The sequence below is a fragment of the Sinocyclocheilus grahami genome, unplaced genomic scaffold (genome assembly GCF_001515645.1).
Source record: "Sinocyclocheilus grahami isolate Dianchi unplaced genomic scaffold, SAMN03320097.WGS_v1.1 scaffold137.1, whole genome shotgun sequence".
Lineage (NCBI taxonomy): Eukaryota > Metazoa > Chordata > Actinopteri > Cypriniformes > Cyprinidae > Sinocyclocheilus > Sinocyclocheilus grahami.
In genome coordinates this window covers 921,654-937,443 of record NW_015505316.1, presented here as the reverse complement: position 1 = coordinate 937,443, position 15,790 = coordinate 921,654, and the positions used below count along the sequence as shown (strand labels likewise).

The following is a 15,790-nucleotide window of genomic DNA, read 5'->3' as shown; positions in this document are numbered from 1 at the left end:
GGGCACGTGCCAGTTTGAGTGGGCATGATGCTTCAAGGGCCCTTGGGGAAACTTCCTAAATAACACTGGCAGTTAGCTATTCACTTCACCTGCTCAATCTCAGTCTCAGCTCGTGTTGGCAGGGAACGGGAGAGTGAAAATGTCTCTCCCAGCCTGTGGCTGTCGGTGCATTGCAGCTTTGTGTCAAGACTTCTCTTTGCACACGTCTCTGACCACATGAAACAGCAGCTGGGTGAAAACATTCCTGGCTATGCTGTCTTGGCCCAACCGCATGCTTGGACTGGCCTCCGGGTCTGTAGCCAGAGCTTTTCAAGCCTTCGCCTGTATCCGTACTTAGCTATTCTTCTTTTTATATTGCTGGAATGAGAGCTGGACCACACGTCAGAAATTGGCATTGTAGTTGATGTCCCATCTTTTTTTTCCCCCGGCAATTAACTTGCCTTTCCCCCAAGGCAATTATTGGCCTACATAAAATAAAGATTTTTAATTCTTTTTAAGTAGAGCCTCATGCAGAAAAATCCCACTGTAACTAAAGCGATTTTCACACAGGTTGGAGAAACGCTCATTTCATGGTCATCTGCGTTGTGAGCGATACACCAATTAGAGTTTACAGCTCATTTTAAAGGTCCGAGGAACAAGCAGGCATCATACATTACATTCTTTCATTAAAAAACCATCCATATCAATCGTCCTCATTTCAATCTCTGCAATTTTCTCTCTCACTTTTTTCCTACTCTTTTCCTCCTGTCTTATACGTTAGAGTCATTTACCATTCAGGGAACTGAGCTTAAATCAATTATGGTTTTGTAATACAACACTCACGTTGATGTGGATAAACAATATCACAGTTTATTTGCTATAGTTTAGAAAATGGTAATAAAATATGACAAGAACTCAGAGTTCAAATGTGTCAGAACAAATTCATCTTGATAATGTCAGATAACTTTGATAGAAAGGTATGTAATGAATTATGTTGAATAGCTGTCAGCTGTTAAATATTAAGTACAAAATTAGATAATACCAATTTAGGTCAACCAGTTACCGAGCAATGCTTAATTGTGTTCAGTCTGTGGTGTAAAAAGGTTGCATTAGCAATTAAAAAAAAAACACTTAAGCAAAACATGGTCAGGACAAAGTGTCTGAATAATTTTTGGTCCCAAATTTTTATTAGTTTTACTTGTAGTCCCCTGTATGAAGAATTTTTGGGTATAATATGTCACAGTTTACTTTATTTTGCTATCCTCACTTACATAAATGAACTATAGTGTCCTGCACCCACTAGTAAAAAAAATATAAAAAATGGTATCTGGTTGTAACATTATAAATGTCTTTACAGTCACTTTTGATCAATTAAATTCATTCTTGCTTAATGAAATAGTACTTTTTTCTGACCCTAAACTTTAGAATGCTAGTATATCATTAATAAAGTTATATTTTATAGATTTTTTTATTAATGTATAATATTATTGGTGATTATATGACAGCTAGTGATGATTTTTATCAACGTTGACATTTTAAAAATGTAATTTTCAGTTTAAAGCAAATGATTTGCGCAAGGTGCAACTGTCTGCATTTCTACCAATGTGTTTTAAACAAACACCTTTCTTTACCTAAAACAATCGTGCAACTTAATTATCAAAGATACTCATTTTTCTTGGAAATTGCATTTCAAATTCTTGGCTCAGAAATCGGAGGGGGCACGTGCCAGTTTGAGTGGGCATGATGCTTCAAGGGCCCTTGGGGAAACTTCCTAAATAACACTGGCAGTTAGCTATTCACTTCACCTGCTCAATCTCAGTCTCAGCTCGTGTTGGCAGGGAACGGGAGAGTGAAAATGTCTCTCCCAGCCTGTGGCTGTCGGTGCATTGCAGCTTTGTGTCAAGACTTCTCTTTGCACACGTCTCTGACCACATGAAACAGCAGCTGGGTGAAAACATTCCTGGCTATGCTGTCTTGGCCCAACCGCATGCTTGGACTGGCCTCCGGGTCTGTAGCCAGAGCTTTTCAAGCCTTCGCCTGTGTCCGTACTTAGCTATTCTTCTTTTTATATTGCTGGAATGAGAGCTGGACCACACGTCAGAAATTGGCATTGTAGTTGATGTCCCATCTTTTTTTTCCCCCGGCAATTAACTTGCCTTTCCCCCAAGGCAATTATTGGCCTACATAAAATAAAGATTTTTAATTCTTTTTAAGTAGAGCCTCATGCAGAAAAATCCCACTGTAACTAAAGCGATTTTCACACAGGTTGGAGAAACGCTCATTTCATGGTCATCTGCGTTGTGAGCGATACACCAATTAGAGTTTACAGCTCATTTTAAAGGTCCGAGGAACAAGCAGGCATCATACATTACATTCTTTCATTAAAAAACCATCCATATCAATCGTCCTCATTTCAATCTCTGCAATTTTCTCTCTCACTTTTTTCCTACTCTTTTCCTCCTGTCTTATACGTTAGAGTCATTTACCATTCAGGGAACTGAGCTTAAATCAATTATGGTTTTGTAATACAACACTCACGTTGATGTGGATAAGGATTAGGTGTAAAAGCTGAATCAATATACCTGCTGATGTACAGTAAACATCTACTCTTATACTGATTGCTTTTACTGCAGTTGCTCTGCTAGATGACCCATAAAAATGTATAGCCATTTTGTTTGCATTAAAGGATGTGACTTTTATTAAGTTTGAAGAGCGAATAGAGGATAAGGAACAGTTTGTGTGGTTTCTCACGCTCATTTTTGTACTCTCCAGAATCAGCACACAGATCTTAATCTGAAGGAGTCGCTCTTTGTGGGCGGAGCCCCTGATTTCCGCAAAGTAGCCAGAGCTGCTGCGATCAAAGATGGCTTCAAAGGGGCCATTCAGAAGGTGAGAGCTATTACAGATGCATTAAAGTCATGAATTCTCATTAACATCCCATTTTACTTCCATCAACTGATGTATTTTTAGAGAGAAACAGGATATTCAGTGAGAATAAACCTGAATTTACCCATTGGGAATTAAATGGATAGTAAAAAATGGATGTTACTTACTAGAATAAAGCCAGAGCCAAATGTGATTTGCTTAAACACCCCCTAAATAGCTGTTTGGCTATTGGTTAACATTGTCCAATAGCCTGTAAGGCCTCAATGGCATCATAGGAAAAGCAAAGTTGTTTCAGAATAAGCACTAGTTATTATATTTCGGTACAAATTCACAAAGAGAACACTTTTTCATGCTTTCTACTTTAAAATAGGAAATAGGTCTAAAAACATGCATTAAAAATGAAACAGTTTTGACTTAAAATAATTTTGAACTAATTTGAAAATAATTTTGACTTTAAATATCTGTCTCCACAGATTACTCTGATGGGAATTCCAATCCTGAAATCTGATAACGCCCTTCACTCCAGTGATGTGTCCATGTATCCCTACCACCCCTGCTCCAAAGATGTTTGTAAGAACGGAGGCCGCTGCAACCCTCTGTTGGACAGCTACGAGTGCATCTGCCGCCACGGATTCACTGGACAGCACTGCCAGGACGGTTAGTTCCTTATTTCATCAATTTTTTAATGCAGATTCGTATTACCCAGTACGGCCTCTCCTCCAACTCCCTCACACTCCTTTAAGGCAAGATTTGCATACGTCTTTTGCATACATCAACATACGACTTACTTAAAAGGAAACGCTCATGGCAGCTTTAGCCAATCATATGCTCCATATGTAGATTTAGCTAAATCCACACCTCCAAACTTTCACAAATAATACCAGCCATCATCCTTCATTCCATTTGTATGCTTATCACAAACGCACATTGGCACAGTTGCAAGAAACCCAAGAACTTTTGCTCACCTCATTAACCTTGCTGGGTCCTACTGTTGTATCTTTAACCTTAATTAAGCCACACAAGCATGAAGCCTGCGATATATCACGCTTTCCTTCTTCGTTTTAATTAAACAGTGCTGTGTCTCACATCAATTGGTGTAATTTCACTCCGTCTTTTCTCCTCCCTTCCAGCAATAATCGAGAAATCTGCTGGGGACACCGAGGCCATTGCATTCGATGGTCATACATTCATTGAATATCACAACGGAGTCACCAAGAGGTAATGTCAGTGGCCTCCCCGATGATCACGATCCGCCCTGAGCATCCCTTCTCTATATTAGCAGTCAATGAGGGGTGATGACAAGCTAGATTACTCCGGCCCCATTTAAGGTCCAACGTGCTTCCTCGTTTTAGCTAATGCTTTGATCTCATCAATTACCACTTCCACTGGCCTGTCTCTTTGGTTTTCCATGAACCCTACCCGGTTCTAATTAGCGTAGCACCCGAAGGAGTCTCATGACTCCACTACGACGTACCACACTTATGCGCTGTAATGAACCTTCCTCCACCATCACTGGGAGCTCAAAACCACACGTCTCCACTACCACACATATCCTAAAGCACCATGGATGGTCATGTCTTGATAATTGCTTCCTTCTTCACTTATCAGATGATTTCTCTTCCTTTGGTTGGTCTGATGTGTCAGCGGTCCACCAAACACTTTCTTGGTTTCTAAGAGAAATAATTCATTTTTAAGCCCATCACAAGTGTTATATATCCTATTGCAATGTCTCCACCAGTGTTGGGGATGCTACTTTAAAAATGTAGCTTTCAAAGCTACTCGTATTTTAAATGAGTTAAATTACAGTGAAAATACCCAATTGAAGGTGTAGATATCTACACTAAAGATTACTGAAAGTAGTTAACTACAATGAAGCTATTTATTTATTTTAGGTCAAATATTTTAAACTATAATACATATAGAAATAAAGTGATATCATTTATTTTATCAGGACAATGCTTTCTGGCACAAAGGATCTCAATTAGAGTGACCATATTTCAATTTGAATTAAAACGCAGTAATTTACTCATCCTGATTCAAAAACATGATGAACAGCAGAGCTTAGCTAAATATTTGACTAGATTAACTTTAATTATTTTCTTGAACATATTCATTTATATGAGCCATCCATTTAAAATGAATTGGTCCTTCCAGTGCCACAGGGAATCTTGATTCACTGATTCACATGAGAGTCCGCATTAGAAAAATGTTAGTACAACTGAGAAATGCACCTCGTACCACTTATTTCACAAACTAGTATTCTGAAAAGGGGTGAATCTCAATACAGTGGCACTCATCTCTGTTATGTGTTGTGTGTGTTTGTGTCAATCTGTCTGTCTCTATACACAGCTTTTGTTGTCTTTGCTCTTGTCTGTCTGTCTCATGTGAGTGTACTCTGTTGTCTTCTTTCTGCTCTCAAGCCAACTGACCAATGAGATCCCAGAGTAAGTAACCCGGAGACATTCTGGGATGGATTTTATTAAGCGAAACTAACATCTTTTAAGAAAACCATCGACTTAACCCAACATAAGACATTAGTTTTTTCCTTGTATTCCCATTTACATCACATTCAGGAAAACATTTTTGAAAAATACAGGGCTCATCTATTGTACATAAATATATATTTTTCCAGGAAAGGTTGCATTTTCATCAGCTGTATCAGAAACCAGTTTCAGGAATGCATGCTTGGCATGAATGATGATGAGCATTGTGATTCCCACAGGAATCATGCATGGAAATACCTAAACTGACTTTGGAAATATGTCTGTGTGTATTCTTGTGTTAAAAAAGAATGAAACCCCTGAGTTTTTAAAGCACGATGTACATCAATATTTAGTTGGTATTTATAGCCGGGTTTAAATGGCATTTTGCCGCCACATTAGGGAAATGTTCAATCTGTTATAGTGTTCCTTTTAGTGATTCTTATTTTAAATTATTTGTCTCCTTCTGAATGTAATTAAGTGTCTAAGTAGCTGCACTGAGCCCTTAAAAACTGGCAGCTTGATTAAATGGAATTATGTTATGTATTATGCTCATGAAAAGTTCCTGCCCGGCTTTTAAGCCACGTCACTTTGTTTGTCAAATCGCTCCCAGTGATTTCTAATAATTGTGCTCAAGGATGAAAGCGAAAGTGGCACATTAATCAAGGATTTGTCTCTCAGAAAACTGGACACAATTAAAGAGGCTCCATCCAGTAGAGAGAGCGAGCCACCGCTGACATCAATAACAGTTAGGGACAAGGCCCTCTTCATTGACTTTTACTCTTCTTGGGGTTTAATGCGTGTCACTTCCTGTACAAATGAAGTGCCAGATTAAAATTAATCTCAACCAAGAAAGATGACCGGCCCTTCAAAATGAGTGTCATCAATTTACCTTGATCTGGTTTTGAACAGAGCCCTTAAAGTTAATGAATTCCTCAGAGGACGCCGGCATAGTGGCGCCGTATCTGTGGGAGTAGAGTATTATTTCTGTTAGTATTTACTGTGCTCTTCATCTGTCTTTATTCTCTCTCTTTAGCTCAGCAGCCTTGGATCAATTTACCCATTTTTAACATTTAAGTGTCCTGTTCCTTAATGCCTTTTTTATGTAACTGGCCTTTTGTCAAAAAGAAGTATCTTGTATTTAGCTTATTCAAAAACTAGTGAGCTATCTTGCTGCCTTCTTAGGAAGCATAATAACTCCCATTGAACCATTTAAATGACCAATTTGTAATGCTTTACATAAGCAGAAAATCACATTATATAAATAGAATCTTGACTTGCAGTTGATTTTAGTAGAATTTGACATTAGCATGTTGCTAAGCTAACAACACACTATTAGCATAACAACATAAAACACAGCACACTCAAATGTTTTTTTTTTTATTTACACTGAAGTATTTTTGTTAGTTTTCAGTGCTGAATGTAAATAGTCTCATCCATCATCTTGAGTTCTGTGCACTGAAAAGCCTACATATAATGCTAATGTTTTACCTTTACAAAAATTAACCATGGTTTTATTATAGTAAAAGTGTAGTAACCGTGGTTTTTGATGTATTGATTACCATTTGTATAACCACAGTTTTACTACAGATGCCATGGTTAAACTATGGTTAGTGAAGAAAAGCCATGGTTAATTTGGGTTTACCATAGTTTAACAATAGTTACCATGGTTTTTTGGTTTTATTTGTAGTAAAACCATGGTTAACTTTCATAAGGGTAGCAAACCAAGTAATTAAATTAAGTGGACCTATGATGCCTTAAAATGCTGGCTCCATAGGCAGCTCTCTAGGTTTTGGAATTTGATCGAAAACAACCAGTCTTTCAAAAGTATACTCACTTACTCAGTTGCTCTTTTTCTCACTTTCTTGCTCTCTTGACTGGTTGAGAATGATGGAATTGTTGATGAATTGCAGTAACTCAACCATGTGACAGCGCAGAACAATAAAACAGCATGTCAGTACCACTGGTACCACCGATAAAGTCTTCCAGTGTTATTTCTTTGCCTAGGCTGGCATAACAACTGAAAGACTAGAATAATTTAGTGAGGTCACTCCAGCTTCTTGGCGCAGGTCTTCTTGTCTGTATGTTATGCGATCCCTGTTCTTGCCCTCCGCCCTTTTGCACTTATTGCATGCCTATCATTTCTTCCCTTGCTCCTCTAAGCCCTGAGTCACTGGAGAACCCATCTGACCAGAGGTGAGTCCCCTCTGCCTGAACTGTTTCCAATGGCATGCCGTCCTCCCACACTCAGCCACCCTTGCAGAGGCTAAAGGCCAGGGCTTTTGTCAGGTAGCACGTCGCAGCTTGCACTCTGAAATAATTTGTAATACACAAGCCTTGATAGAATATGTGGAGTTTTTCCATTTTCTACTCTGATTTTGGGGCCTCGGTAAAAGGATTACTTTTAATATGTGACATGCTCTATCATTTTGAGTTGTAAGTTACAGTGAATATACATGATTAAAAATTTACAATCCTAAAAAAGGAGTAGTTTCCACAGAAATATTAAGCAGCACAACTGTTTTCAACATTGATGAATAATAAGTGCATTTTTGAGCACCAAATCAGCATATTAGAATGATTTCTGAATGATCATGTGACACTGAAGACTGGTCACTAATGGCTGCTGAAAATTCAGTTTAGGATTAAATAACATTTTATAATGTCATAAAATATTAGAGAGTTATTTCAAATTGCAGTATTACCTCACAGCATTTCTGTTTTTATTGTATTTTTGAGTTGGTGAGCATAAGAGACTTAATAATAATAATGATAATAATCAACAACCCAAAATGATGGAGCAGTATGGTAACATATTAAGCAGAACAAATGTGCTAATACAAAAAAAAACATCTAGCTTGAGTTCTGTGACTGCAGATTCTTTGTGGACCTGCTAAGATGTTAGAAACAGGTACAGTATTTAATGACTATTCCCATGTGAGCCACTGCCTCCTAGAGGTGGACAGCATAAACCACTCTAATCACTTCAATTATGAAAAAATAAATGATGCACCACCCTATTACACAAACTGCTGCTCTCAAGATTTTTTAAAAGCAAAATACTCAAAATAGATCTGTTTCTTTGTAAATGGAATCCAGCTTTAATGACTTAAGCCCTACTTCTCTTTAGAATGTTCTAAATGCTTGAGATCCTAATGGGACGTGAGCAATAATGAGCTCAGCAGAGTGGTGTATAATCACAGTTAGCTGCCCTGATGCCGTAGCTCTGGCCTGGGGCCGTACGAAGGGAAGGCCTGTGGAAAGAGTCCAGTCAGCACATTACATGTGTCTCATCGGGAAAGAATTCAATTACAGCAAATAATTATTCAGCTTTACGCCGTCACAGGCTCATCAACAGCATTAGCATAATGAAATTCTGTCTTTTTAATCAAAAGAATTAAGATATGTTATTTCCAATTCTCAAGTCGTAAGTGGAGCTGCCAATATTGTGATTTGAAATTTGACTTGTCAGTCGGGCATATAGTGTCTGTCTCCAGATGAATCGTTCCACGAGACAACACGTTTTGTTGGACTGCACTCTTTCTAGGTTAAATTCTCGAAAAAGAAAAAAAATGCACCTGCGGCTTATTTATTCACCCAATTTTCACTTTGATAGGAAACACAAATACAAACAATCTCACAAATAAACAGCATCGGTGATATCACAGATTGCACACCGTGGAGAAAGTGTTTCTATTCGCCGCAATGTGGTGTGAAGATGCGCGCGCAGTCGCCATCTGCTTTCTTTTCTTCTGTGTATCGTGTCCGTTGTCTTGTTCCTCTCCGTTTTGTCTTTGTCTTGTCTGTGTCTTTATTCGTGTTGTTGTCACTTGTCTTACTCCTGTTTACACGTTATCTGATTTAGCAAACAAGCCCCCACACTCTCGCTATTCTGTCTCACAAACACGCTTGCTTTCTAAAATAATGGCTCTCTTGATGCCACGACTGCAGGTACACCACTGAGAACAAAGGAATTGTTGTAAAAATAGCCGCTTTTTTTTCTGTGGCGTATCTGTGCAAAGGAGGCAGAATGCGAGATGTGTTGGTTTCAATCGGCTCCCTGATGACCTGAACAATAGCTTGCTCCGAGTGACACTGTCCTCCCTGAGGACGGGCAGATGTCACCTTTTTTATGCCTTACTAGGGAGGGCTGCATCCAGGGAACCAGATCAAAACACACATCAGACGGCAGCTGATATGGGCATCCTTCCTTAGCGCTCCCTGCGCAGGAAGAGAAAATCTAGAGCTTGAAGGCAAAATAGGAAGTGTTAACTTGGAGATAACCTAAAGTGTGTCACACATACGCCCTTCCCCCATCAGCGTGGCCTAGTTTACCTAGTTTCACTGAGACCCACAAGTGTTCAGTCTGCTCATTAGTTTATCAAACCCTCACTGGGTTTTTGACTGTATCGAAGTTATGTTTTCACCCATAATTCCGTCACTGTTGTTGTTAAAGTAGCAGGTAAGTCAGGGCTTCATGCACGTCCTGCGGTTTACACGGCGTCTCTGAAACGGCAATGGATTTGTGATAGCATTTCCTGTCTCTTTGATCTAGCGAGAAGGCCCTGCTGGTGAATAAATTTGAACTGAGCATCAGGACTGAGGCTACTCACGGTCTGATTTTGTGGAGCGGCAAGGGAGTGGAGCGATCCGATTACATCGCCCTCGCAATTGTGGACGGCCGTGTGCAGATGACCTATGACCTCGGCTCCAAGCCTGTGGTGCTGCGCTCCTCTGTACGGATCAACACCAACCGCTGGATACGAATCAAGGCCAGCAGGTAAAACAGTGAGAGTTATTCCATCATCGCCTCAGGTTTGACATAGAATAGTTGCAGACATTTACAGGGCTCAAGAGAAAGGATTTTTCCTGTTTGTCCTTTCAAGCCAGTAGTTCAGATTTCTACTTTACCTGCCAACAACTTTATCGGCCCTCAATAACAATTATACATTTTAGATAAAAAAATATATATATTCTAAAATTGTTAATGTATAATTTTATGTTTGTTTATGATTTTAAATGTTCACATTTAAAATGTATGTTTTTTTATTATTTAATATTTATTATAAAACTATTTTTAAGAATATAGAGTACCATTCGGAAAATTTGGTGTTGGTGGGCGTTTTTAATGTTTTTGAAAGTTTTTTTTATTCTCACTAGGGCTGCATTTATTTGATCAAAAATACAGTAAAAGCTGTACAATTGTTAAATACTGTTACAATTTAAAATAACTTAATAAATATTCTGTTTAATATATTTTAAAATGTAATTTTTGTGATGGCAAAGCTGAATTTTCAGCAGTTATTACTCCAGTCGTTGTGTCATATGATCCTTCAGAAATCATTTTGATATACTGATTTGATGTTCAATAAACATTTCTTCTAAATGTCAGTGTTGAAAGCAGCTTCTGCTTAATATTTTTGTAGAAACTGTGATAGATTTCAGGATGCTTTTATAAATAGAAATGTTAAAAAAGAGCATTTATTTGAAATAGACTTTTATTTCCTTAAAAAAAATGCTTACTGGCCCCTTACTTTTGAATAGCAGTGTATAAATGCCTTTTTTAATAAAATGTTTAGATTTCTTCATTTAAAACAAATTTAATCCAATTTAGAAATGCTTGGAAAATGCTGCAAAACAATGCATAGCAAAACATACTGATTGCTTTATAATTTTCAACCAATTCCTACTGACACTACAGTACAATTTCTATCATTCTTAAATTTCAACAAAGCCTCATTTATAAAAACAATCATTTTACTTGGCTGACACGTTTATGCAAGGCATAAAATTAATAGTCAACTTTCCCAAAAATCTCTTACACCGATCCTGGAACAGCTGGCCATCCTTATTATTTAGCCCTTATTTACAGTATATATGACACAGTTTGCCATAGAACTGTTTGCTAGCAATGATGAACATTTATATTTATCACAGACTAGTTTTGCCATAGAAATGTTTTCCAGCAGTGGCAGTCATTCATATTTGCCTCAGGTGTGCCAGACAATTATATTTACCACAAATTTGCTGTAGACATTTCTCAATGGTGGCATGTTATTCAAAGCTTGCTGCAGGTTTATGACCGCAAGTGAAAAGCTGCAATCTTTTTTTTCCACATTACTACAATTTCATTTGCCACAAATTTAGTACATATTAACCGCAAGCTTGCCAGAAGGCCAATCTTCCAGAAATGTGAGGGAAAGTCACATGTTCAATGTTAATGCTGAGCTGTGACTCACTATATCCCTGTACTTCTCTATTCTCCAAAGAGCGCTCAGAGACGGCTCGCTGCAGGTTGGTAATGAGGCAGCTGTCACTGGGTCATCACCCTTGGCTGCCACACAGCTGGACACAGACGGCGCTCTCTGGTTGGGTAAGTCTTTGCTCAATCGTAGCTTATTTACAAACCGACTACGTACACCTGCTCTGACACACCGAATATCAACAGTCCCCTCTTAGCTTGTAATGTCTAATTGGATCTTCCCCCACAGCGAGTGCTTTTGAAGAGCTTACCCCAGTGACCCCTGAGCATCTCTCAAAAACATCCGTTAAAACACAATATTGCCTTATTATGGTTTATTAATAATTCCAGGATGAGTCTTTACTATAGGGTGTTTTAAAAAGTGTTTGCCTTTTCTTTCTCTTTTGACAAACCTATAAACTGCTCTGGGTGTGTGTTCATGGTGTGTGTGTGTGTGTGTGTGTGTTCACTGCTGTGTGTGTGCACTTTGGGTTAAATGCAGAGCACTAATTCCAAGTATGGGTTACCATACTTGGCCACATGTCGTCACTTTTTAAGATTAAAAAGGAGGATTTATTCCATTTTAAGGGTGCAAAATCTTCTGCGAAAAGTATTTCAGCACAGGCCAGCCAGTAGAACAGGTGCTGTGGATGCCCGGTGGCTAGAATACATTATCCTTAGACAGCCCGAACATCAAGAGCTCCCTCTGAAAATCCCTTCTTTCAAATGTCATTATTTATTTACTTATTCAGATGTAATTCACTTGAAATTAGCCCTGTCAATCCTCCCGTCGCAAAGCATACAATCCGATTACAGGGGAAACACGCGGGGAGGCGAAAGGAAGAGAGAAACGTGAGTGAATTGCAACAGAGGGAGACATTTTTAAGAGCAGGATACGGAGCTGGATTTTCGACAGTGTCAGATCCCCGAGGGAGGCGAGCGTAACTCTCACTCGGAAAGCTGTCAGGGAACGCCCCCAGAGCCTGGCCTCCAAAAAGCACTGTTTGATCTCCTCACCTGTTCCTGAGTGTTGTGTCTCTATCGTTCTTCATTCTGACACCCCCAAGATACACAAGGAAGAGAGAAACGTGAGTGAATTGCAACAGAGGGAGACATTTTTTCGACATTTTTAAGAGCAGGATACGGAGCTGGATTTTCGACAGTGTCAGATCCCCGAGGGAGGCGAGCGTAACTCTCACTCGGAAAGCTGTCAGGGAACATCCCCAGAGCCTGGCCTCCAAAAAGCACTGTTTGATCTCCTCACCTGTTCCTGAGTGTTGTGTCTCTATCGTTCTTCATTCTGACACCCCCAAGATACATCTTCAGAGTCTCAGGCGTGATTACGTTTTTAACAGTCTTCTACACAGGGTTTCCATAAGCCACAGACTGTTCATCGGCCCTTAATAATATATAGTACTGTAGCTCGCCTGCACGGCGGGTAATATCTCAGGTTACACAAAGATGTGCGTTTATACTATGGGTCAGTGACATACAGTACAGTACGAGTGTCCATGGTTTAAAAAAAAGTACAAATTGTTGTAATTGTACAGTTTTGTGATATCTTGCTAAAAAGACATTTCTTAAAGTTATTAAGACTTGTTATCTTTGTATTCATGTTTCATAAAGTTTTAAGAAATATGTATATACAAATATTATAAATAAAGTACAAATATTTTCTTTACACCATGTATGCATTTGACTATACCCACCTTGAAAAATCAAGATAAAAAGAATTACTTATAATTATCATAAATTATTAATTCACAAGAAATAAATATATAAAATATAAATACATACATACCTATATATAGAGATATATATTAAATGAATTAAATTTTTTTGTCCACCAAATTAAAGTCATATAAGAAATAATAAAATATAATGCTAAATTGCTAAAGCTTTTCATTTTACCATTTCATTTTTGTAGACTTTTTTGATATCTGGATAGTTTTAGTTTTTGACCTTATTCCCTCCAAAAATATCTAAATGAAATGATAAAATTAATTCAGAAATGAAATTCATGCTTTTCATAGAAGACATGTATTTATGGGGGGGGGGTGGAAGATCGTCATCATCTCATATGTTATGTGATAGCATGACAGCCTCTGAGTATGTTTTAAGTGATTGGATGGCTTTTTAAATCAATTGTATGCACTTGTGCTTGAATCAGTTGAAATGGTTTAAGTCTGTCTCTTGTGTGAACATGAAGTGCTGTGCAGTATATCATGTACACTTGATCTGATCTTGTCCATTCCTCGCGTCTTCAGGTGGTCTGGAGGAGCTGTCTGTAGCTCGCCGGTTGCCCAAGGCTTACAGCACAGGCTTTGTCGGCTGCGTGAAAGACGTGATAGTCGACGGGGTGGAACTACATCTGGTTGAGGACGCCTTAAACAGTCCCAAAATTGTACACTGTTCTGCCAAATAGGCTGTCACCACGTTCCTCCCAACACCATGTCTACTGCTGTAATTATTTTTCTATTTTTTGTATACTTTTCTTTGCCTTTTATATTGAAAAAATTACATTGTTTTAATTATAATTTTGTTCTTTGGTTTGTTTGTTTTTCTCCCCATCATTGCGTCCAACAATAATCAAGTCACCAGTCAGCGAACATGGTATCACAAGACAAGCAGAAAGTCGTATTACATCTGTCCTGTTTCTATGACAAACAACAGAACATGTACTTGCTCATTACTTGAACAGTGGCAGATGAGGTTGGTGCCATCTGGATTGCCTTCTCTCGTCCTGTCCAGCATTCACTATACATTCCTCTGAGCTGTTGCTGTGGTCCATTACTACATTTAAAAAGGTCTAAAACATGGCTTTCCGCTTTATCGACACGACAGCAACTGTTAAAAACACTGAGCAAGACTATGTATAATATTCCTCATTTATGATACCACTAACAAGGACGAAAGCTCGGAACATGGAGTACTGATAGTAGCTGATGTAACATTTAGCATTCCTCAAAATTCACCATTGTTTTTTTTTTCAAATGCAAACATCATTGACCTGTGAGATGTAATAAATAGTAACGAAATACATGAGACTGTGAATTTTGAAGATGCTATTTTTTGTTGCAATCATTCGTCTCATGTGTTGTGCATATCTAAAGAGCAATTGCATATATATAAATATACTATATGACCACTTGTTGCATGCATCTTTTTAAGTGTTGCATTGATTTTGCCTTGGTTTTCTTGATCTTCATCATTCCATTCAGGGCAGAAATGTAGCTGACTACATTGAAATCTTGACATCTGATCATTCAAGTTGGGAGATATTGACATTATATATATATATATATCTGCTAATTGTCATTCTGGACTTCTTGTGTGTGTGTGTGTGTGTGTGTGTGTGTGTGTGTGTGTGTGTGTGTGTGCGTGGTGAAAAAATGGTTGTTGCAACAACTCAACATTGGGAGGCGCTGTAACACAGGAAGAGATGAGGGACTCAAAACACATCAGGTGGACAAAAACAGCATTGACATTCTTAGCATTTTCCGCCATCGAACAAAAATCATGTATTCAATCACTGCATTTTTTCTATCGTATATCAAATGAAAATGTCGCTTTAAAATGCTGCCAGCACTTGCTATAAAAAAGGGATGATGTATGTGTAGACCCCTTGCATCCTATGACTGTGGCCCCCATAGCAGCTGTTTATGTTCAACGGTAACCAGTGAAAATATTAATGCATGGGTTTGTCAAGTCAAAATGGTTTTTGTAACCTGTTCCAAGACAAATGCAATGCTGTGGTGCTGTTTCGGTGTAAGACATATGAGTTTGATACCAGATGCTTTGCATTATTCCACTACAAATAATTTTGCTATCTTTACTATATACAGTGCCTTGCAAAAGTATTCTTATGCAATGTACTTATTTCAGTTTTTTTATTTTTAATAAATGTACGAAAATCTGTTTTTGCTTTGTCAGTATGATGTATGGAGTGTAGATTGATGTGGAAAAAAGTCATTTAAAGCAAAACGTGAAAAAATAATGAATACTTTCGCAAGGCACTGTATTGTTATAATATTGAAGTGTCCTGAAATAACACTAAATAAGAATATTTGAATTGTGTTCTTACAGTAATGTCTTAACTTATAAGAGAGAGAGTGTATTATTCAGTTATGTAACAGACATTCTCTTAAGGGGATATAAAATGTCATCAGACATGACAAGCTCGGGGTTGCCTGGAGACGTTAGA

General features: G+C 38.2%; 1 protein-coding gene across 7 annotated transcripts in view; it reads left to right on the top strand.

Moving 5' to 3' along the window:
* Nucleotides 1-15,400, top strand: part of agrn (agrin) — a 285,064-nt gene extending 269,664 nt beyond the window's left edge. For 6 of the 7 annotated variants that reach the window (XM_016280113.1, XM_016280114.1, XM_016280111.1 and 3 more), the window contains 6 exons: nt 2,752-2,868; nt 3,339-3,522; nt 3,996-4,083; nt 9,901-10,125; nt 11,615-11,718; nt 13,854-14,065. In XM_016280113.1, coding sequence (XP_016135599.1) covers nt 2,752-2,868; nt 3,339-3,522; nt 3,996-4,083; nt 9,901-10,125; nt 11,615-11,718; nt 13,854-14,011 — 876 coding nt within the window. In that variant the 3' untranslated portion in view covers nt 14,012-14,065. Of the gene's footprint in view, nt 1-2,751; nt 2,869-3,338; nt 3,523-3,995; nt 4,084-9,900; nt 10,126-11,614; nt 11,719-13,853; nt 14,066-14,180 lie in introns of those variants that run through there. The other variant, XM_016280112.1, reaches the window with a different exon arrangement.
* The last annotated feature ends 390 nt before the right edge of the window (nt 15,401-15,790 follow it).